The sequence below is a fragment of the Asterias rubens genome, chromosome 13 (genome assembly GCF_902459465.1).
Source record: "Asterias rubens chromosome 13, eAstRub1.3, whole genome shotgun sequence".
In the NCBI taxonomy this organism is placed as follows: domain Eukaryota; kingdom Metazoa; phylum Echinodermata; class Asteroidea; order Forcipulatida; family Asteriidae; genus Asterias; species Asterias rubens.
Window position 1 is genome coordinate 8,205,757 of NC_047074.1, and position 25,049 is coordinate 8,230,805.

The window sequence follows — 25,049 nt, forward strand, 5'->3', positions numbered from 1 at the left end:
CGTTACCAAGAAAGGATTTATGCTAATAATTATTTAAAGTAATTACCAATAGTGTCCACTGCCTCTAAGAAGCTCTATGAAATTGGGCCCAGGTCACATTCACCCCAGGAGTAAAACTCTTTGAATTTAGGTGTGAAATATACTCTTATGTAAGATCTTTTGAGAAAATGAATGAGATTGTCATTAGGCTTATCTTTAGGATGAGCTCAGGAGACGAAAGGAGCTTGCAATGATAACTTCCACTGTTTGATCATGTTCTTGGGGCTCCCTTAGGGTTGGAAAGATTGGAGACAAGCTCGCCCAAGTCTCGTCCGTAAATCCTTGTCACTTCTTAAGTAGGTCACAAAGAGGAAGAATGAGAAGGGGGCTGAGCTTATAACAATTGGCCTGAAAGCGAGACCTGATCAAAGTTATAAAAGAATAGTTGTTAGTTTGTGCTGAACAACTTTGTGCAAGAAGGTACATTGAGCAAGGAGTTTCGAAGACTTAAAGGCACTGAACACTTTTGGTAATGCCAAAGAACAGAAATTTACACAAAACTTACACCAAAACACGTCCACACTACTCTCTGTAAACTTTGAACACCCCCCTTCTCAATAATGTGGAGGACTCCACGAAGATACTGGCCTTGCCTGCTGTGACCCAACCTCCTCTTGTTTGGACGAAGGAGCGGGTTGGAGTGTTTCTGAGAATTAAACCTCGAAAATCAATAGAACCACCCTATTCCACATACAATGGTTACGATGGTCCAACATCGCGGCAGTTAATACGCTGCAAAATACAGGATGACACGTTTCACCAATTAAATGACAAGAATCCATAAGGATCCAAGAGTTTTATGGTAAATAATAATGGCTGCATATATATATAAAAATGTAGTTTCAAACAATAAGAACGTCTACCAAGAACCAGGGGTTTGTTTTTGCTGTCGTAACTAGTCTTGGTGCAAGGCGTTTCTTGTTTACCTTTCACGCACAGCACAGGCTAAGCCAGGTTAGTGATATGGGCGGTGGTGGCAAGTGCTATTGGTGAGTAGAAGCGGCCGCGCTGTGCGTTAAGGTAAATGAGAACTGTCTTGAACCAAGACAACTGTCATGCACCAAGACTATGTCATAACCAATAACTGTTTTGGATGAGTTGGCCATTGGTTAAAGGGAAGGTACACATTTGGTAATTGTCAAAGACCAGTGTCCTCACTTGTTGTATCCCATCATAGGCATAAAATAACAAGCCTGTGAAAATTTGAGCTCAATTGGTCATCGGGAGTTGCGAAAAAATTATTGGAAAAAAAAAACACCCTGGTTGGACGAATTTGTGTGCTTTCAGATAAGAATAAAAGACTTCTAGCTAGAAGTCTTTTATTATTTTAGTGAGAAATTACCTCTTTCTCAAAAACTACGTTACTTCAGAGGGAGTCGTTTATCACAATGTTTTACACTATCAAAAGCTCTCCAATGCTCGTTGCCAAGTCAGTTTTTTAAGGTAATTTTTGTTTTTAGTAGTTACCAAATGTGTACTTTCCCTTTAATCACTGGCCAATGAAACAGTTATTGGTTACCTCGCACAAACGCATCCTTTGCAACTTGTGCTGATAATTTGATTCTAAATTACTTAAGTGTTCCCATCTAGGGTGCAATGTCAGACTGCAGACAATCGTGCTTGACAAATGTATCTGCTGAGCACATGTTAGGGGAACCACTAGTAAGCAATGTAATCCCATGGTAAATTTGGCTGGTAATCTGTACTACTAAGCTATATATTTTGTGCTGAGCACATTTTTGTGTTGCTAGCTTTTATGATAATTGTGTTTGGCATCCTCTTCCCCTTTTTAGGGGAGCTAGTATAATTTGATTTGACAGTCACTAAGTGTGAAAAACTAGGCCACGTACTTGTTGGACATCATTGTACGTGTACTTTAATGCTTAAATGTATATTTCAAGTAGGAAAAGAAGAAGGCTTGTATCTTTTGTTTAAAGGCACTGGACACTTTTGGTAATTGTCAAAGACCAAAGGTGGATTTCACAAAGTGTTAAGACTAATTTTATCTCGCGTTAGGACTTACCTACGTGTAGGACTAGCTTTACATTTTTAATACCTCTTACTAACTCTTTGTGAAATCAACCCAAGTATTCTCACTTGGTGCATCTCAACTATGCATAAAATCACAAATCTGTCAAAATTTTGACCCAACTGGTCATCAAAGTTGGAAGATCGCAAATCTGCTGTTTATCATTCACAAAAAAACAAAAAATTTTCTTCAACAGTGTGGCGTAAAAAAAAATAGCATCAAAATCACAGGGAATCTTCCGACTTTAACTAGGTGTGGACAAACTTTGTATGACCTTATAAAGTGTGTATCAGGTGCATGTATATACATGTGACCTTTACAATGTGATAGAATTTGAGTCCTCTTGTATTTACCCAACCCACTCCCAGGGGAGTTGAATTTAGACAACACTCCATCAGACTATAACATAATCAAGTTCTATGGCGGGATATTTGTCAAGCCAGATGGTTTTCAGATGGGGGTTCTGAGTTTTTAATGATATTGGTTCACGGTGGTTTGTGGAGGAAATTCTACTTCAGGCCTGGAATTTCATCGTTGAACATGTTGAAAGGGCAAGGCCATTTTCATTTTGCAAAGGACACTTCCATTGGAAAATCTTACACTCAATGGACATTTTTTGAAGGGACGCCAAGGGGGGGGGTCATGGCCTCAGTGGCTTGCGTGTAATTCCATGCCTGCTACTTTGCACTGGGGATTAACCAATACAAGGTCATTTATTGGTCACCGTTTATGGCGCAAATTGTGAATGGACTTACGCAGTTGCGTAAAGTTTTGTGAAATTGGCTGCAGGAGTGCTCCCCCCCTAGAAAATAATTGTGCACCCTCCTTTTTTCTCGGGTACAATTATGGATTGTACATGTAGCTACATGTAGAGGGAAGTAATTGTGGACAAGTTAAAGCCATTGGACCCTTTCGGTTCAGAAAAAAAAATAAAAGTTCACAGATTTACAAATAACTTACAGGGTTTACAGAAGGCAATGGTGAAAGACTTCTCTTGAAATATTATTCCATGAAATGCTTTACTTTTTGAGAAAACTGCAAAACAATATAAATTCTCGTTAACGAGAATTACGGATTTATTTTAAACACATTTCATGACACGGCGAAACGCGCGGAAACAAGGGTGGGGTTTACCGTTGTTTTCTCCCGACTCTGATGACCGATTGAGCCTAAATTTTCACAGGTTTGTTAATTGATATAGAAGTTGTGGTACACAAAGTGTGGGCCTTGGACAACACTGTTTACCGAAAGGGTCCAATGGCTTTAAGCAAATGAATGGCAACATCTGTCACAATATCAAATAAGTCGGTTGGAATATTAATATTTGCATTCAGAGTAAAACTGAATACTATTAAACAAATCCAGGGAACCCCTAAAAAGAATAAACAAAAAAAAATGCTTAAAACAAAAGAACACTGCAGCAGCTGCTGCGATTGCTACACGGCGACGGTGATTGTTGTGTAGCCCGTAGGACGGCTAGCGCTGCGTAGGTCAACAGAGCCAGAGGGGTCAGTATTGCCGGAAAGCTTTCAACGCTACAGTCAACAGTCCAAGTGTTTACTACTCAAACATGCATGCCTTCAATAAGCGCACTTTACACAAATTGCGCACACGTTTTTTGAGCTGCCCATCAATGTTTTAGCATTACTCTCTCAGTCTACGCAAAGTGTTCTCACGAAAGAGAGTGGGCCTAATATTAAACAGATCCATGTTGAATAGGTAATCCGACATTTTTATGTTTATATAGTACTCTTGAAAGGTTAGTGTTTACTTTATGTTCGTGTTGTTTTTTTTTGTTTTGGAGATTCCTTTGTAATCATTCACAGTCTTTTAATTCAACTGATGAAAAAATAAAGTGATTCAAACTTGTACAAAAAAAAATTGGCAAAATATGGCATTGATATTTCATCATCATCATCATTTAGCCGTCGCAACCAAGATTCCATTCACAACGTCATGCCAGAGGTGTTTTATCCCTCATCATGTTTGCTTTGTGTGTTTATCTTGAATGTGATTTTCTGGGATTTTTTCCCAATTTCAGGATTTTCTCAAAATCTCCTTGAGCCTGGAATATTCTGGAAAGAAGTATAAAGCAGTCACTGAAGGGAAATTGGAAAAGTCCAGATTGTATCAAAACCTGAATGTACATTGTAGAGTTGGAGACCCTCTCAGCTGTAACGTCCAGAAGGTTCTGGGCCTGAATAATTGAGAACCCGGCTTGCAAACCTTTTCAGGAATTTCCTTATTTGTCAAATCTCATCCCTAGATTATCTCCTGGAGGACATTTTCATTTGATTAATAATAAGTTTTGTTCAGGCACAAAATTCATATTTTTATGGTTTATTTATTTAAAAATGTCATCGCAGCATACTGCCGAATTGCGACATAATTCACAATCATTAAAAATATAGCAGTAGTTATTAAAAGCTTTGCAATATAGAAAATACAAAAGTACATGTACAAATATTATATTAAACATGAACAAAACCTCACATGAAAACAACAGTTGGATGTGAAAACAAAACAAAATTTTGTGTAAAAAAAAAAAAAAAAAGTTTGTTTTCGTCTTCGTTGTTTCTTTTAGGTTTTTCCTCCTCCAGCATTTTGTTTTAATGTGACTAAAACACAAATAATATCCTTTTTACTTCAGACTACATACAATGGGAGACTTTCTGGGACGATAGAGGGCAGCAGACTTACCGGGTAAATCCATTGTTCTCAGAATTATGCGCATGTTCAGAACTACGTAAACAATGGAAATTTACCCGGTATGTCTGCTGCCACCTAGCGTTGGAAAGTCTCCTATTGAGCCATCCCTTTTTAGCGCCACTCATGCTCCCACCTGAGTTGTGACTTAATGGACGTGTCTAGAATTGCTCCCTGCGAAAGCTTTTATCAACTACAATTGATGATGTTTTCATTCGATCCTTTTGCTTCGAGTTTGTCGTAATTTTCTCCCACTATGAGGAGGTCATTCGCTGCTCAATTGAGTTCCAACCAATGCTTTTAGTCTGGAGTTGTTTTGTTGTAGTTTCCACCTCTTGCTCAGAATTTATCTGGGGTTTTGGGGCGCGTTTCCTGTTCAGTGATAAGAGCGAGAGAATTTGCACCAATCAACAGCACTTAAGGAGTCTGACATTAAGAATAAGTCGCCATCAAGTTGGATTTGTTGTTGTGGTTTTTTTACAATTTTTTCTTCTTCAACTGCTTTCAGTCGCTAATGCAACTCACTTGCTAGGTTTTTATAGGGAAAGTATAGACGATGTGACCTGTGACATCACATGTTTACAAAAGAGCCACCAAGCCTGGACTTCTTGCAGGCACGATTTGTACACAGCTCAATGAAAGAAACATTTTGTACACTGCTCAATGAAAGAAACATAAAATCTTATATTTTATGGAGATTGCACTGTCTAGTTCTTATAAACTTTTGATATGATGAAAAGGGGCAAATCTCAAAACTTGTCAAGCTTTTACTTTCATAACTCTTGGATTTATGTGGAAATTATGACACATAATGTAAAATTTCAACGAATAATTTGTATCAGTTGAAATGTGCTCAACTTCTGCGAAACATTTGCAGGGCTGTGTCGTTAAAATTTGTATCGCAATATTCACATACTGCCGGATGAACTAGGATTCACCGTGGAATTGCCCTGAAGCAGCTCTTTGAAATTAGGTCCGTGTTTTTGTAACATCTGTCCCCTGACAACTTGACCTGACGGTGTGAATTATAATGTTGATTAATCGACATTCGCGGGTCATTATACTCAGCTTTACCTTGATTAGCTAATTAAAAAGAGGTCACCTCACTGGATTAATCAATAGGATGAAAGGAAATCAGCCGTTGACAACATTCTTTGTGTGGATCTTTGTGAATACGTGGTCGTCAACATTTCTGAACAAAACAAATCACACAATGAAATAAATGGAAACGGATATAATTGCTATGATAATGGGCCTCATTTTTGCATATTGCATGATGCAAAATAATGTTGACATGTTTGCATGGTCAGATAAAAAAAATAAAATAAGTTGACAGATGTATCTCTGTGGAACATCCCTCTCCCGGCGTCTCGTTAGATTTCTTAGGACCTTTTGTTCCTATTGTTTTTCAGTCTCCATAAGTTCAGGGCTCGAACTGCTTTCAGATTCATATAAAAGTCTTCAGCTGAAGCCCTTTATTATTTGAGTGAGAAATTACCTCTTCCTCAAAAACTAAGTTACTTAAGAGGGAGCCATTTCTCAAAATGTTGTATACTTTCAACAGCTCTCTGTTGCTCATTACCAAGTAAGTTTTAATGCTAATGATTATTTTGAGTAATTACCAATAGTGTCTGGACAGTGCCTTTAAGTAGAGACCTTGTCCTTGTGTGTCTTAAGATGTCCCCGGATGCTGGGGTTATCCTCCTACTCCTCATGTTATCAATCGTCAATTCATTCCAGGAATAATTGTTTTTCTAATCAATAGTATGCTGGTATTTATCTAAGGATGTAGTCCAATGCTGGTAAAGTGCGATTGACCTTAGAAGGCAGAGGTGTTTGTGCAACAGCCCCCCCCCCCCCTGTCGATCACACCCAAGCTTGTACGCGCCTGCAACCTTGGACCTCCTATTGTGTCCCTCAGTTCCCATTGGTTTTGTACTCGTTTCCCAACTGTAGACCTTTTCCGAAACGTGGACCCTATTATATGACCTCTTTTGTTATACATGTAGGTCCCTGGTTTGAAAGTGTATTTTTTGAAACCTACATTGTACTCACCCACACACATGTTCATCAATACCGTAAATCGAGGATCTCTATTTGTTCTCCCACAGTTTAGACTTCAGTGATGTCTTCATTGGTTCTGAACACGAAAGAGGCGCTAATAAGTCGTCCTTGTTTTTAAGTTAGTTGTCCTCGTTTTTCTTTGAGGGACACTCAACCCCCAACAATGTACATGTACACATCATAGTCATCGACTGTATGCTTCTTTTTTGAATGGGCAAGGGCACAAAGACATTTTCTCCGTGGTGAAGGGCACCCTAGGAGGAAATTGTAAATTTCTTTTGGAGCATTTCAAGGGCACCAAGGCACAGCCAGGGGGCATGGAGGCAATCGCCTTTGTTACCTCCGTGAAGTATCAGGCCTGTGTTTAAAGGGTCTATGTACTTTTTGTTGAACGAAAAACACAATGTCCACAGATTTACACTAAACTTACACAGTTTGAAGACAATGATAGTATAAAGCTTCCCTGAAAATATTAGTTGCTGAGGAGCTGTAGTTTTTGAGAAATGAGTAAAACAATGTCATGAAAATAATTTTCGTCTCACTGATCATGAGACAGAGACAAAAATTGTTTTAGCTTTTAAAAACGTATTTAAGCTTTGTATTATCATTATCTTCAAACTGTGTAAGTTTAATGTAAATCTGTGGACATTGTGTTTTGTGTAGAAAAAGTACCCAAATCCTTTAACTTCTGTCCAGTGGAGATACATACAGACAACCCAACCTCATACCCTAAAGAAGAAATAAAATCGACCACCTACAAATTAATATTGACTGACCGATCATTCTTCAAGGGAGCACGTAAGAGAAGGAGGATAAAAACCCAGGGCAGCGTGTTTGTGTGTGAGCTCAGGTCACTGATGTGATGGCTTAACTGTTTGCCATAAATATTTATGACCGACTTCGTACTTCGCAGCTTGAGTCATTTAGTTCGATAATTGTTCACTCAAGGGGTGGTGTGTATTAATGCATTAGCTTTTACCAAATGTTTTAAACCCACACCCTGGCAATATCTGGTTAAGAAAACAAAGCAGCAGTCCAGCTGCACATTTAGCATAAGAAATATTGCAAAGGTGGTAATTACACCTGATATTATTAACATTAGTCAATTAGCAAGGCGACCGGTATTAATTAAGTATTCATTACGGAGCCTTCCACTCTACTGTTGGTTATCATTTAGTCCCGCCATGTACTTTTACACCTTCGATTCCGGAAGGGAACCGGGAAAAGATCAGTTCGGCATTTACGGGAGAGTGTGTGCCTTTTAACCCTGTTAGGTTTTTTTCTTTTTCTTCTCCACCTTACCCGATAAACTGGCCCAGAGAAGAGCAATGAAGATTGACGAATGGCCTCCGGAGTCTGAGGGGCTAATGAAGTGAGAGGGAGCAATTTGTGACTTGCACGCCAAGGCGATGGAGTCGGTAACATCTTAGGAATTCATGGACAGATCTGGTGGGCAGGGAAGGGATCAGAGAAAAAAAAGAGAAGAAAAAACGGCAAGAAATAAAGCTAGCCATGCGCTGGTGGGTTCGGTAACGCTACCGGATTTCTTGTTTCTCTACCCTCAAGGGAAAGAGCGACACATAGGGGTAGTTTGAACTAGAATTTTATCTCCTCCGCCCCGGTTGTGGACTGTGATCCCCTGTTGGCGATATCCGTCTCTCCTATATGAACAAAAACTAAACTTGGTAATGGAGATGTCTCGAGATCCGAGTCGCTTTTAAAGATTGGGTCGTCCTGCCTTGTCAACTTCCTACACCTGTTCCCGTCACCAGACTTTCTATCTCAGCGGCTTGAAACACTTGTTTGTATGATTTCTCTTCTCCGTTTAAAACATGTAGTGGAGTAGAAATTGAATGCACTATTCTTTCGGCTTGCAGTATTTTTTTGATTGAGTTTCAAGTCGAGCGTTAGTCCAGATGAGTTTTCACTCTGCGAGGTAATCTGTGCTTTGCTATTGTGTTGCCGTCAGGAGACGACTTAACACACAACGATGTCAAAAGTCTTTCACTTGAGAGAGATTTAAGGAATCTTCCAAAGCCAAGTTGAACTGCCTCTGAGCGACGCTTGCAGGGGTATCAGCCATCGTAAAGACCCTGAGATTCCCTTAGGAAATTATTCTTCATCAAGGGGGCTGAAAACATACAAAGACAAGACAAAGTCTCAGCAAATGAGAAAGATGCATAAGGCGGTCTACATCTACATGACCCAAATAAAGAAGGAACTTGGAGCTTTTTTTGACGAAACTAGAGGTGTTTGTTTTATAGACTTGGGACAAATGGACAGAATGGACTAGCCAATGTTTTGGTAATGTGTTTACCGAATCTTACTACTCAAAGATGCTCGCTTGGGAGGCGCCAAATTGTACAGACACTGGAACATAAAATGCACAGCAGTAATTCTATGGGATAACAGAAGCCTGTTTGATGTTTGCGTTTCTCCATAAGGAGTTGGTTTTAAGTGGTGCCGTGTGATTCTTGTGTAAACATTACTTAATCATCAAGATGCATACAATCTTGGATTTCTTTTTGTTATTAAGGCATTGATAGATGTGGAAGTCAAATCTCCTTGGAGATTTTGCAAATTCATTTCTGAGGGAATTCGTGATCATTGTGCAAACTTGGAGATGAGGACGTTTATAAACAGGACTAGAAACGTGTGAACCATCAAAGTGGTACCGCAACATCTTTCTTCTTTTTAAATGACTGCATTTCTCCGCGATTCCACTCCATCTTTGTCTCCACCTTGCCTTCGTTGCGAGTGTTTATTCTGTGCTCCATCCAAGTTCTTATTCCCGAGACGCTGTTTTAGTCAGCGAGGTTTTTAAGAGTTTCTCTCTCTTGCGATCTTGAAGTGCCCATGGATGAGTGACGTAAAGAAATCATCTCCCGAACCGACCTCCTTCAGTTCTAACGTCTTCTGTGAATTTCTTTTTTTCATTCTTTGCGATTATTGAATCGGCAGAGAAACAGTGCTCCATATTTGTTGAACTGCATTGTGCCCTGAAATCTTGACAAATGATTTTGACGAGGGGAATATAAACGGCTGGATCCAGATTCTGTCAACTTTTATTTTAAAAGTTCTCTTACTAGTTTATGCTGAAGACATTATATGTTGATTCCGTGTGCAAAGAAAAACACAAACAATTTCAATTATTTCTGTACGTTTTAAGTAGTATTTTTAGGGTGACCAATCGAAAGCAAAGTACCTTTGAGCCACTAAGCCATTTTAATTTTGAAATTCAAAAGAAGTTCATTCAACTTTGGGGAAAAAATACAAAATTGCTGGGGCCAAGAGAAACGTGACAATGTGTCTTGGGACATCCACTTGGAGTTTCCTCCAGGTAAAAATTAAATGTTAAATGGAGGAAGTCAACGGACTGTCAAGGGATTGTTACATCCGGTGCTGTCAAGAGTTTTTTTCTTTTTTTCTCTTCCTTTTTTACCTCGCTGAGGACAGCTCTTGGGAAAGACCTTAACAAATTATGAAGGCGCCAACGAGATTACAAAACGAAAAAAAAAAAGAAAAAAAAAATGGCAACACTGCTTTTAAAAGAATAACATAAACAGTTGTTTTAAATATAGATTGTCACTCTGCATATATGCTCTGAAAAAAGGAAAAGAAAAATCTTGCAATTGTCTGTTCCATACTGCTACTTTGCAACGACCTTGCAGTATAGTCAAACATTGTTTTCACTGGAGCCTGTTTGATGCAAATCTCTTGAGGAAGTTTTTTGCAGCAGTATTTTTTTTTTCAAGTGTTTTCATTCTTTCGCAGACGGACGACAAATTTACCCATCTGCCAGTTTTTAACCTCCAAATTGATGTTTTATGATAATTTTTTTTTTTTTTTTTATACAATTGACGAACCTTAATAAATCTGTGGCCTTGTGGAAGAGGAATAGTGAAAAGGGAAAATGCATAGTATGACAGATGACTGTAATGACTTCAAGCATTTGGAGCAACCGGTTTATTCGGTCGCGGAGGCCGGAGAGTCGGAGTTACCGACTAGAGGAGTTTGTTGTCAATTGTTATTTCCCTCTCGCAAACACAAAACTCATGTAAAGGAATGACTTAATTTGAGAATAAGAAGCATGTTTTACGAGTTGCTACCCCAGTGGAATGAGATTATTAGCTATGCCTTGCTTCGGAGGGACACTCTTCTGTCTGATGGAGGAGATCCGACTGTGAGTTACTTTTGGGGAAAAAAATGGTACTTAAATACTAAACAGTCTTCTTCACTTAATGTATTTAAATCTAAGTTAAAAACCCATTTGTGTACTTCACACATTTAATTCATTCTGGCTCTGTTTGTGTATTTGTCTTTTCATATTTTCTCTGCATTGTGTGTATTCCTTGTAATGCGCAGTAGAGTATATTTATGTAGTTACATTTATATAGACCATATTTTTATGGTCCAGTAATCCATCCTTTCATACTAAACATCCGTTGTCCTCTCCACTTTCCTCCTATTGGTTCATAGCCACCAATTGTTTCTGAAACAGAAACATTGATTGGGCTGTTATTTTCCCGATTCTTTCTGGATCCTTCCCTTAATCCATTTCCCCCTCTCTTTTTCTATATAAATGGATATGTATTTGTTTGTACTTGTTTTATGCCTCTGAAGAAGGTCCAGTTTGGATCGAAAGCTTAGGCCATCTACATGTACCCTATTCATTATATACATGTATACGTAGGTCACTGCGCAATACAAATGTCCGTATTATTATTATTAGTAAACTACTTACTAGTTAACTAGTAAACTTGCGAGCACAACCGAGTATAGTATCTCTTTTTAAGGTGTATTGGCTCCTAAAAAAAGGCCAGTGTGGTCTTGACTTTTCAAACAGTATATTCTCTGCTCGTCTTCACACCATGCAAAGCTTCAAACATCATTAAATGGTACTTCATTTATAGTTAGAATTTCTTGGTCTTAAATTTCGGATTTAGGGCTATCTAGCCCTTTGTTGGCAGTCTCCCTGTTTTGTCAATATCTTTGTTTGGTTTTTATTTACTTTAGCTACAAGTACATGTTAAAAAAATATTTTCTGGATACAAAATATTACAACACCATACACCAATCTCTTTTAAACAAATGTTTTTAATAGTGCTCAGTTCTTATGTAGTGCTTTATCACACTACGGGGCAAATCAATGCACTCATTATTTGGTATACAAGAGGAGAAGCGAGCGATGTTTTTAATTATGAGACCCGGGGTGGATTTCACAAAGGTAGTCCTAACTTAGGACTAGTCCTAGGCAATGCTAAGAGATAGGACTGGTCCTAAATTAGGACCAGTAACTCATCCTAACTTAGGACTGGTCCTATCTCTTAGCATTGCCAAGGACTTGTCCTAAGTTAGGACTACCTTTGTGAAATCCACCCCTGCTCATATAGTACCTTAGTATCTTGTAACGTTTTACAAGGTGGTTTGATGAAATTTGCTGCCAATATTATGGGGACGAACCCCTTCTCAATAAGTGTACTTGGTTCTTTTAGCTTGCCTGACACAACACATAGGGTGTCATGGCCGACTGGTTTAGAGCATCAAATTCAAGTTCTGGTGGTTAAGTCATTGGAGTGTAGGTTCGAATCTTGGTAGTGTAATTTGTGTCCTTGAGCAAGACACTTTACTATAATTGCTTCTCTTCACCCAGGGGTATAAATGGGTACCTGCGAGGTTGATATGGTGTTTGAAAAAGCCTTTGGAGCGCTAGGAATGCCCGGGGTTGTATACATGTACTCCCCAGAGAGCTGAGGTAGATTAAAGGAATGTTATTGGCCCAATGACCAGTGCATTAATGTAAAGTGCATTGATACGGTTGTATTAAAATGCGCTATATAACAAAATACACTGTGAGTACAAATGATTTTTCTCATAAAAATGTTCCCTTTTTTTCTGATTGTTTATTTTACAGGCATGCATAAAGGAAGGCTTTCTCATGAAACAGACAAGTTCATTTCAGGTAAGTTTTAAAACATTAGCCCTCTTGGTTTCCTCACCACATTTGAATGCAATGACTCTAAAAGAGAAATGGGATTTGAGGCATTGCATGACGAGGTGTTGGTCTGCTGGTACACCATGTGTGTATCTACTTGTCAGGTAGAGTTTGTTCTCTCTAAAAAGAAATGTCCTGCTTTTTAATTACTACCCGGGCTGACTTGGCTGAAGGTAGAAAATCAGCAGGGACTACTACTTCAGCTTATAGTGGAACGTTCTTAATAGGTCTCAATGTTTGGACTAGCTTGCTCTAGTCATCATCAGGAGACTCTTTTGAAGAAAAAAAACCAACTCTGGCGGTGTATCCTCACTTTAAAGAACATGTCAAGATCTCAAGAGTACCCTCGACACAGTTCCACATCTGGCATTTACATTCCCACACCTTGATCCCGCATGTTCACTTCCAGAAAAAAAAAGAAAAAAAAAGATAACCGTAACGTCATCTTCCAAATCAATTGAGAATTGAGGAGCAAGCTGTAAAAGAGATTACCGGTGGTGGTTTTTATGTGAAGTGTCAGTTTGCGTCCTGCGATCATCCAGTCCAGCCTCCCCTCCTCCCACCCTCCTTCTCTCGCCTCATTCCTATGTCTCTTCTTGCCTGGCCCAATTGCAATCCAATTTGTCCACAGACAGATGGCTTCATATCCAGGCCATCACAACCAATCACACATTGCAAATTGACTTCTTGTTAACGCTGTATGTCTCCATGTGTCCCGTCTATTGTCGGAAGTGTCCACACGCAGAACCTGTGTAGCTAACACAGAGCGAAGGACATCACACCATGTCACCTTCTTCTTCTTATATAACCCCCCCCCCCTCCCGCCCCATCATGCAGAAGACAAGATTCCACTGTGACAATCACTCGACGACTAATTCCAACAATGTCTGCATTTTTCTGTACCACCACATTTTTTAATTAACTTTTAAAGGGACGCATAAATGTGTATACGCCAAGAGCAGGTTGATTTTCTGCGGGTTAGGTGTGTTGGCTGAGGGATGTATAACGATAAAATAACGATTAATTATCAGAAAAGAACATAGCTCGGTGCTTTTGTGTAAGCCTGGGAGACTGGTGATGTTTACTACTCGACTAGCTGCGCCTTAGCAACTTAGACACTAATCGCGATTAATGTTGAATTCCCAAATGCATGGTGGCATTATGTTTGCTGCAGGCCCAATCCAGTAAAAATTCACGGCAAAAGGACTGAAGGATTGTGTCACTGATGTCTGATTGTGTTTTGTAAGTAAATTATGTTGTCGTGAATGGTCAAGAGCGACACAAGTAGTCGCAACCATCTTGTGTAGTAATCGCGATTTTGTGTCCCATCGTAGTCATGGCGGCACGGTTAATCGAGTAATTGAAAAACGGTAGTCGTGACTCGACTTCGCCCTCAATAATTGCGGCTACGACACTAGTCGCACTAGCCACCCAGGCCTACATGTACATGTCGGTGCAATTTTATTACCACAACCAGAAACAAATGAACGAAAATTTATGTTTCTTTCTGCGAAATGATTACTGACAGGCCCATTTTTGATCAATTAACTTTTTTTTTGTATGGAAATATAAAATATGCAAAAGCAATTTTATGAAATTCACTTGAACTGTAATATAAGAACTCTGTATTCTGAGCCGATGATTATGCTTTATCAAAAATGTAGAATACAGTTCTTACAAATTCTTAAACAGCTACTAGAAAAAGCTGTAACCAGAATTGGAATTTTGCTACTGTATGCAATATTTTCTGCCTTGGCAATTATTAATGAAATGTGGCCGAGACATTCGGGCATTAATATGTATGTTTTAAAACAATAACAAGAACCCATATTCATTGAGACTATTGAGTAGTAGGTACAACAGTGTCAGTATCTTCAAGACAAATAAAAATCCAGAACACTTACTCATTAGGAGAAAACAAAACAAAAAACTTTCTCCTTGTAGAGCATAATTGCAGAATACGCCAAAGTAGTAAGATAACCGTTTGTTTGTGTAGTTTACAGTGTTTGAGTAGAGGAAGCATGTGTTTACTCGTATCTAAAGAGAGCATCGCCACTGCCTCCAGTGTCGCTATACCTAGCATCCACTAGCATGCACAATACCACGTTGACGGTAGACTCGTGGACAAGTCGATAAATGTCTGTCGCAGTGATAGCGTTCCGATACTCTCTGCTATTCCAGCAACACTGGTGATATTTAGGAAAAAAACTATAAATAAATACTAAGCTTGCGAGTACAGCCATTGTGTAAATCTCTTTTGTGTGAGTGTTGGCTCTGAGAAGAGCCGGTGTGTGGTCTCGACGTTTCGAACAGTATACTCTGCTTGTCTTTAGGAGAACAAGTAGAATTTGAAACTTTGCATGGCGGAAATATGATATGGAAAGTTTGCGGTACCATCATGTAATGACTATCACTAATGAGCAGAGTATACTGTTCCAAATGTCGAGACCAAACCGGCTCTTCTCAGAGCCAACACGCACACAAAATAGATTTACACAATGAATGTAACCACAAGCTTACTATTTATTTACAGTTTCTTCATATTTCTCCATACCATGCAAAGCTTCAAACAATACTTACTGGCGGTATTCTTGCAAGACTACTGGCTTCTGCCAGACTATTGCTCTCATGACTACAGTCAGGGTCAGCAGCCAGCAGCTTCGCGCGAGAGCAGTGATCTCGGGAGAGCAGTATTTGATCGGAGAAACCTTATTCATTCAATTTAATTCACATTTTTTTCAACAAACACATTTTCACAAACTACCGAACTATATTTTTAATGCATACATTACGCGTGACCACAACGACTCGACTATCTCACCACGACAAACCATTAAGGACTTGTCCACAAGTCTACGTTGATGACGCTGTTTATTTTCTATTGGCGCTAAGCTGTCTCTGATTATAGAATACTCTATAATTGCCCCAGTAAGCCTTGACATGATGATCAGACAATGACAGCTTAGGTTTGTTACACCTGTCTGCATCCCTTCACTCCTCAAACTAATTAAGCCATTGTCTGAAGGTTGAGAGCTCTAGACCAAAGACAAGAGACATTCGTAGATGCCTTCCCCGAGGTTTTCCCAGTTCGTCCGTCTCCCCCCCCCAACTCCCCGCCCCCCAACATTCTGCAGGCTGTGAGTTTCAAGTGCCGACTGGTTTCTAGCAAACAGTTTTATCCCTTCAGAAAAATAGTTGTAAAACGAACAATAAAGATTGCATGGCTGATTTTTTTTAACTTTTTTTTATTATTATGATTTTTTTATTATTATGCAAGTCGCCAGACACACAAGGCCGGAAGGCCACTTCAAGGTGTGGGCTACAATTATTTTATTCCAGAGGCCGTTGCCACCTACTCCGAGGGCTGAAACAGGGTTACCCCCTTTACAGTCCATATGGATGTAGGCCTGGGTATCATCAGTCCAAAGTCTGGCCGGTAGAGCAGAAAGCACTAGCTCCCCAATTTCACGTAGCAAGTGTCACAACCAGGATTCAAACCCACACTCAGACATGACACGCCTTGAGCTTGTGAAGGCCACACAGTATTCACAAAGGGGTAAAGGTGAAAAGGACTATTGAGGGTGCTCTTTTGACCTCAAGTTGCTTACATGTATGAGAAAGACATCTCTAACCCAACCCCACCTAGACTTGACTCATGTCCCAATATCGTGCCATCCCCCAGGAAACCATTTGTTTGTGATGCTCTGCATTCCCAAACCTGTTTCGCATGCGGAACCCGTTCCCCATTCTCAGGACCACATTTTGACGGCGAGTGCGCACTGTACTGTATGCTACGGGTTGTTTCATAGTAAGTTGGGGTGATATTCTTAGGGACCTCTCACACGAGAATGGGACTTGAATCAAGTCTAAACCCCACACTGAATTCAGTCTCATAATGTATGTATATTTGTCATTTAATTACCAAATAAAAATAAGTGTCTTATCATCTGACCTTCGAGGGTCAAAGAAAATTACTGCGTCTAATCTACCCATGGTACATACTTTTGTTCTGTTCATCAACATAGAAAATTGTTTTAGTTTTCCGGGGTGGACACATTTTTTTCTTCTTTTTTTCCCTTTTTCTTCCATACATGTACATATATGTGTGAGGTATAGAAAATATTTTGCTCTGCAAAAGTGCTGGACTAAATTGTTCCCTGTTTTTTTTCTTTCTTTTTTTTCTTTTTCTTGAGCATTACAAAATCACCAGCATGTTTTCTTGAGTCATAACTGAAAACCAACACACATGAAAAAAAATACTTACATAAAGTATTTTTGTATACTTATATCACAACCATAAAATGCCTCAAAATATTTACACAAGTGAACTTGAATGGGGGGGGGGGAACAGAGAAAAAAAGAAACCATTTTGTGCAAATTATTCTCGTCATGAACGCTACTAACGGCTCTAGTGAAGTGCCGCTGTTAGAATGGCCGGATCCTGACAAGAGCATAGACTTCACAAGCTCTTGTAGAAGTCTGCGTGTCACTCCAGAACGATGCTTTTCAACGACCAAGCATTGAGATCTGAATTGAATACAAGATGGGAGAAGTAATCATGAAGTTGTGCATCCATGATACCAATGTAATGTTTTGGTTTGAGAGTTGGTTTGCTTAGCTAGGGAAGTTGTATTTGTCGTACTTGACAAGCTTGGTTCATACTTCCTGCGAATGCAAATGCGAAGCGAATCTTGACGTCACAAATTCGCAACGAACAATTCGCAGCAGTTGAACTCTGCTCCACTCCCTTGCAAATAAACACTGCGCAAGGAGTGTGTGACGTCAAATTCACGTCAAATTTGCTTCGCATTCGCTTCGAATGGCGCAAAGTAGCTGTCTATTGGCGCGAATGGCGCCAACAGGGTGAATTTTGGAATCAAATGGCCGTGTAATGGCGCGAACTGGCGCAACATTTTGGAGCAAGCCGGGTGGCATTTGGCGCACGCCATATGGCACCCAGTTTATTCCACTTAATTCGGCGCCACAGCGAGCCACTACACGCCAATCACATAATCTTTGGCGCGAACTGGCACCAACTGGCGCTGGCCCAGTGGACTCCTAAGCATAATAAAAACAAGATTACCAACCAAATTTTAATTTGTTGCATATTGCTTGTTACTGGCATTCAGCTGTTGTTTGCTTCCTGAAAATCATCTGGAAATCACTGTTTTCATTGAGAAAGAAATTTCATGCTTAGCAAATTGTTGTGCTTACAGGCTTGATGAAACTTGGCCCAGGTATGTTTGGTAATTACTCTTAAAATTAGTGCCACTAAAAGTGTTTGGTTGGAAGTCTATACACCAACTTTTGCAAGTAATCAAGCATTTTGAGAAGCATTTCACCTCCAAATTCTGTTGTTATTGTAAAAAGATAAGCCTTGCCCTTTCAAAAATGAAGCGTATTATAAAATAAAAATGATTAAAGACAGTGAACACTATTGGTAATTGTCAAAGACCAGTCTTCTAACTTAATGTGTATCTCAACATATACATAAAATAACAAACCTGTGAAAGTTTGAGCTCAATCGGTCGTCCAAGTTTCATGTTAATAATGAAAGAAAAAAAGCAAAATTACTTCTTTCTCGAAAACGACGTCACTTCAGAGGGAGCCGTTTCTCACAATGTTTCATACTATCAACCTCTCCCCATTACTCGTTACCAAGTGAGGTTTTATGCCAATGATTATTTTGAGTAATTACCAATAGTGTCCACTGCCTTTAATTAACTTATTTTGGTGTTGGCGGCTATGCCTACATGTAGGAGACAAAGTCTTGGTGCCCTTGCCCTTCCAAAAGCGAAGCACACAGGCCTTGGATTATAAAACAGAAATGATTAATAAACCTTCAGGTGTTTTTTAACTTTTGTCAGACCAAAAGGCTTTCCGTCATCATAAAACCTGTGCTCAGAAGAGAACTGCTTCCTATCATGTTTTACAATGAATCACCCCTCAGTTTGTGACCCTCCAGTTTATCTGTAATCATGTCATCAAAACTTCACGCCTAAAGAGAGTTCCGAGATAAGAAACGCAATTTTCAAGAGCGTCATAAAAGCACAGATGGTCTCTCAAGAACTCCAATAACAAAAATTCTGGTCAAAAGAAACAGCTGGAATCAGTGAGGATTTATTGCCTCAATTAGCGACAGTTGATAAATGACTATAAAACGTCTGTCATCTTCTAACAAAGAAATTACAATAGCAAAAGATAAAACTCTTTTTTTAATGTTCTTCAAAAATATTTTCATTCCACACATTACTCATGCTGTTTAAATCCAATTTTATCTATTTCTCACCTGCTTCCTTGAAGACACTGTACACTATTGTTAATTGTCAAAGACCAGTCTTCACAGTTGGTGTATCTCGACATATGCACAAAATAACAAACCTGTGAAAATTTGAACTCAATTGGTTGTCAAAGTTGCAAGATAGTAATGGAAGAAATAACATCTTTGTCACACAAAGTTGTGCGCTTTCAGATGCTTGATTTCGGGACCTTAAATTCAAATTCTGAGGTCTCGAAATCAAATTTGTGGAAAATTACGTCTTTCTCGAAAACTACGTCACTTCAGAGGGAGCCGTTTCTCATAGTGTTTTATACTATCAACCTCTCCCCATTACTCGTTACCAAGTAAGGTTTTATGCTAATAACTATTTTTGAGTATAATTACCAATAGTGTCCAGGGCCTTTAAAGGCAAATTTACCTTTGGGTTTTATAACTTTGACTCTTTGAATAAAACTCTAGATGGAAACAGTAAAACCAACTCTCTTTTTTGAGGGTGCCATTTGCAAAAAAATGAATTTTAAACATTTAATTTGTTCAAATGATCAATTTATCACTAAAATAAATGGTGCACGAAAAAGTTAAGGAAATTGTAAGCTTTCGTTTAATCATTGCCGGAAAAATTCCACCAATTACAGGTGAGTAGTTAATAAAAAACTAAAATTTATTTATTGTTTTAAAGGCAGTGGACACTATTGGTAATTACTCAAAATAAATATTAGCACAAAACCTTATTTGGTAACGAGTAATGGGGAGAGGTTGATAGTATAAAACATTGTGAGAAACAGCTCCCTCTGAAGTGAAGTAGTTTTCGAGAAAGAAGTAATTTTCATCAAATTTGATTTTGAGACCTCAGATTTAGAATTTGACTTCTCGAAATCAAGGGTGTTGTTCTTTCAATATTATCCCCGAACTTCTATAACCGATTGAGCTCAAATTTCACAGGTATGTTATTTTATGCATATGTTGAGATACACCAAGTGAAAAGACTGGTCTTTGACAATTACCAATAGTGTCCAGTGTCTTTAAGCCTGTATAAGTGTAAAAGTATACATTGTAGGTTTTTGAGATGTAGCCAACAATCTGGAGCCAATATATCCGCATGGGAAGAATAATCCCCAAAAAGGAATTCACAATCTGACAAATGGTACCTTCACTTAACGCTTATCAGATTAAAATTTTGAGGTATACAAACTGATATCTTATGGAAAAAACAAAAAACAAAAAAAAACACATCGAAGTAAAATCTTTCTCCAAATGCTTTATAAAAATTTAACACTGCTGTAGGCTTCTAACAAAACGTTGTTATTGCCATTGATTTTTAGAGCGATTACAAAACGTATAACTTCCCTTTAAGACAACACTTTCACTTTTAAGCATACAGCAGCTGGGCTACGTGATTTTTCTGGTCCCCATGTAGAATTGTCTCACATGAAAACACTGACATTTCCATCTCGTCGGGGGCCGCTTAAATCCCTCAAGAATCCCTCGGACAAAGATGCAATCCGTAGCCCAGAGTGTTCTTAACACCGAGAGTTGAAAAAGAAGAAGAAGAAGATTAAAAGAAAACCAACAGTAGATGAAGATCAAAACATACGATGGTGATGTTTAAGATGGCACGTAAGGAGCACAATAAACGTAGACCTTTATAGATACCGGGTTACCTACGGTTAATGGAATAATCACAGTCATGAGGCCTGTGATGCTTCGGTTTTAAAAGGGCAAGGGCACCAAGGCATTTTCTCCTTGGTAAAGGGCACCCTGTGAGGAAATTGTACATTTCTACTGGAGCATTTCAATGGCACCAAGGAAATGAGGCAGTTGCCTTCATTGCCTCTTAAAATCTTTATTTTCCTACGTTGTTTTCTCCCTCAAGATTTGTTGCAAATACAGTTTGAAAAGAGCTTTTAAACTATCTCCAAAGACTTGCAACGATTAATCAATTTGTTCAAACTTTGGAAAAAGTTAGATAGCCCAATGTTGCTTGGGTGGTCCGGTTGGTGTTCAGGTATCTTTCCTCACCTTCCACCTCTAGGGCCTCGGTTGGAACCACGCTGGGGGCACTATGTGGATTGGGTTTAATTCAGTCCCTAACCTGACTGCGTTGGTTTTAAAACTAAAACTTCTTACCTTGTCTTCACTCTCCATTGGTTTTGTGGTTTGTACAGTGTTTAAGTTTTTTTTTCAGAGAGTCCTTGCTTCCACCAAATAATAAAACAAGAATGAAAACTTCACTGGAATTGGTCACATTTATATTTTGTATTATTTAAAGGGAGAGAAAAAAATTAACCATAAATACCCCTCGCAACTCCGCACTTTCTGAGTGTGTGTCTGGCTGCATGTACACATAGCATAACAAATAGCAGCTGACACATTCACAATGATGTCCAATTTACCAGTTTGTTGGTCGTGCACTGCGTAGCCGTAGGGTTATCCCGAAGTCTACCAGCAAAGCCAGTCGACATAGAACGCCTGACAGCGGGCCCAACAGACTCTATCTGGCCAATTTGCTTTTCCCTTATTCCCCCCCCCCCCCCTGAGATTTCCTTTCATAACTGAATCATGCCAAAAGTACATCCCAATCTAGGAATAGACGCCTACACAAACTGTATCCTGCAATTTCCGGTACTCGGTAAAAGAGAGTGTTCACATGAGGAAAGAGGTCTTCTAAACCCCCCACCCGCTCTTCCCTTCGGGCCCTCCGTTTTATAGTGCACAACCTACGGGTACAGATGCAGCTGTGTGTGCACTCCTCTCGGCACGATGTAACAAACACAAATATTGCCTGCTGCAACTATTTCCTATCTAAAGCCCCTTTCACACAATAGAAATTGTATCATGGTTGTAAAAATTTTTACAAAATGTTCCGTGTGTGAAAGGACAAAATCAAATCTTCTGTCCAAGATCTCTTGCAAAAATCTTGTCAAACATTGCTACATTTTACAACCATGCTAAAATTAAGCAAGGGACCCCGGTTAAATTGCTGTCGTGTGAATAGCGCTTAACATTGTTCTGTATTTACTAACGCAGCCTTTCAACAAAGCAACAGGCCCATCATTTTGATGTGAACACAGAACAAGTCCCCCCCCCAACCCCATTCTCTCTCTCTTCGTTATCAATGTTGTCGGCCGTTATAGCTGTCACTAGCAATGACATCCAAGGGGGGTAATCATGTTAGATCGTTGAATGACCGAACGGTGACCCCCACGGTTTTGGTGCTCGCTTGCCATCCATGCCGAGGCTTGTCCCTCTGGGGGGTTCAAGCATATCTTCTTGGAAAGAAAGGGGTCACTGACTGGACACACAGTGCGGGAAGATTTCCTTCTCCGCTCGTCCCGGATCATGTTACACATTTATATGATATACATTCATATCGTGATTTTATTATAATGCCAAACGGACGAAGCGCTCAAGGGAATTGTGTGGAAGCCTCAACTCCATGCTCGCTTTGTGTGCGTCAGAATGTATAGAAATTATATTTGACTGCCAAAAAAAACAAAAACAAAAACAAGGATGTCATATTTTTATTCATGGATTTAATTTATTTTTTAATTGCTAAGCGCCCAGGAGCATGTTTCATGAATGGACGCTATATAAATTGTCATTATTTTATTTTATTATTATTTATTTTATATAGACTAAAGATGATGTTGTGTAATAGACTTAAAGGCAGTGGACACTGATGGTAATTACTCAAGATAATTAAATGAAATGAAAGCCATCTGTAATGCAATAAGTTGATTAATGTTGAAATAGGTATGTTTGATCATTATCTTGAATTTGTCAGTTGAATTTGTATTTGTGATTAAAAAGTGGTAGATTCATTTTTAGCCTACGATTCCACATGAAGTATTAACTGGCTACAAATACAGCGCATCTTTTACCAAGATATATTTTAAATAAAAAATATTCATAGTTCCCATTTTGTAAGAGCGCCTATTGAGTGAACTTGCATAGCATTATCAGTGTATATTGATTAAATACATCCATGCATGACCACGACTGAATGCAAATTTGGTCATATTTTGCTGGCGTGTGTGCTCCGAAGAATAAACTGACCTTGACTTGCCGTGAGTCTGTTTTTCGATTGTCAATCAAATTATGACATTAATTTAAAGGGAAGGTATACGTTTGGTAATCACTCTCACAATTAATTGCAAAAAATAAGATGAATAAATGGGGTAAAATTATCAAGAACCAGGCCTCGTTGGGATTAAACCACTAGTTGAAAACCTCTTCACCACACATTGATTCCCTTATTAATAATAAGCTTTGAAGCTAACACATTTTTATGTTCTACAAATTCTGACCCTGTTCTGGATCTTCTAAATATACTTTTACATGTAATCAATTAATATTGATATTCGATGCCATTAAAACCTTGCATTGCCCAACGCACACAAGACACGTACCTGCACATTAATTATTATTTTTTATGGTGTAGCAACCAGGATTATGTTGCAAATTGTATCTACGTGTACAGATGTCTTGTTTTATTATTTAGATGTACATATGGTAAATTGACATACATATAACAAATAATTATAATCTAATATGACATCTGATGATGACAGCAAATTCTTGAGGGATTGCATAAATTTGGCACTTTTGTGTATAGATATGCAGTTTGTGCTTCATTGGTTTCTGTAAGACAAATCCTGCTTTGTATTTAAATTCATTATTGTAATGATTAATATGGTTAAGTGTCTTGCTCAGCAACACAAGTTTCACGACCAGGATTCAAACCCTCATCCCGATGCCTTTCCTACAGAACTTGAGTCCGATGCTCTTAGTCGCTTGGCCACGGCACCCCACCCCACCCCACCCAGTGCATGTTCCTGTTATGTTTGGCTGCAGCCTGCTGATAGACCTTTATCATGGTGCCTTGAATTTTTCCCATTTATGTAAATGTTAACAAACCGAGGCTTGGTGAACAAAATAGTCTGTTTCCTATTTGCAAAATAATTATTAGCATTCGTTATTGTTATTCGATACGTCAGGAACTTGACCAAGATGGAGGCAGAATGATAAAGGTCTATTGGGTCACACCCCTATGTTCGGACACCTCTAGATTCCTAGTCCTAACCCACACCCCTATGTTCGGACACCTCTAGATTCCTAGTCCTAACCCATACCCTAACGTGAAATTCATCAGGGGTTTTTTGGAACATGGTGGTGTCGGGAAATTGAGCAAATCAGAACATACCACAACCCCCCCCCTCCTGCTGTGATCATTATGGAGATCAAATTATGTTTTTTTTAAAGAGTGATGAGTGTGCGTGCAACCTCTATAAAGCCTACGCCTTACCACATGTACCATCTATTAAAGATACAACACATTTTGTCAGATAAACTCTTCTCATCCACTGGTTTTGAACAAACATGCCAAACCACTAACTTCGCAAATATCTTGTCAAATTTGAGTGAAAACAATGAAAAATGTTTAGTGTTTTGTTTTTGTGTGGCTACCAAAATAAGCAGCAGAGATTGTTTTGGCTGTGTCTTCATTATCTTGATTTGTGACTGACGACAGTATTTCAAACAGATACACGTTTCACAACCAGCCGGTTTGCAACTTTGATTTGAATAATGTCTGGTACCATCACAGAGGTACTGCCAAAATTTGACTTCCTCAGACTTAGCTAAGTAGGATTTGAAACTTTGCATGGTGGAAATACAATATGGAACGGTTTGCGGTATAGCACCATGTAATTACTATCTCTAATGAGTTGGGGTGGTTCTGAAAAGAACTGTTGGTTGCAACTCAACATATCGATCAGATGCTCTGATCGTCTTCTGGATCGTCTTCTTTCTCCAGAAGTGATCAGAGCTTACTGATCGAAACGTCGAAGTGATACTGGTTGTTTTCAGAACCACCCCAACTCATTAGAGATAGTCATTACATGGTGTTACCGCAAACCTTTCCATATCAGACTTAG

At 39.0% G+C, this 25,049-nt stretch overlaps 1 protein-coding gene across 3 annotated transcripts in view; it reads left to right on the forward strand.

Moving 5' to 3' along the window:
* Positions 1-12,612: 12,612 nt before the first annotated feature.
* Positions 12,613-25,049, forward strand: part of LOC117298554 (diacylglycerol kinase delta-like) — a 71,537-nt gene continuing 59,100 nt past the window's right edge. For all 3 annotated transcript variants that reach the window (XM_033781869.1, XM_033781871.1, XM_033781872.1), the window contains exon 1: positions 12,613-12,800. In XM_033781869.1, coding sequence (XP_033637760.1) covers positions 12,777-12,800 — 24 coding nt within the window. In that variant the 5' untranslated portion in view covers positions 12,613-12,776. The remainder of the gene's footprint in view (positions 12,801-25,049) is intronic.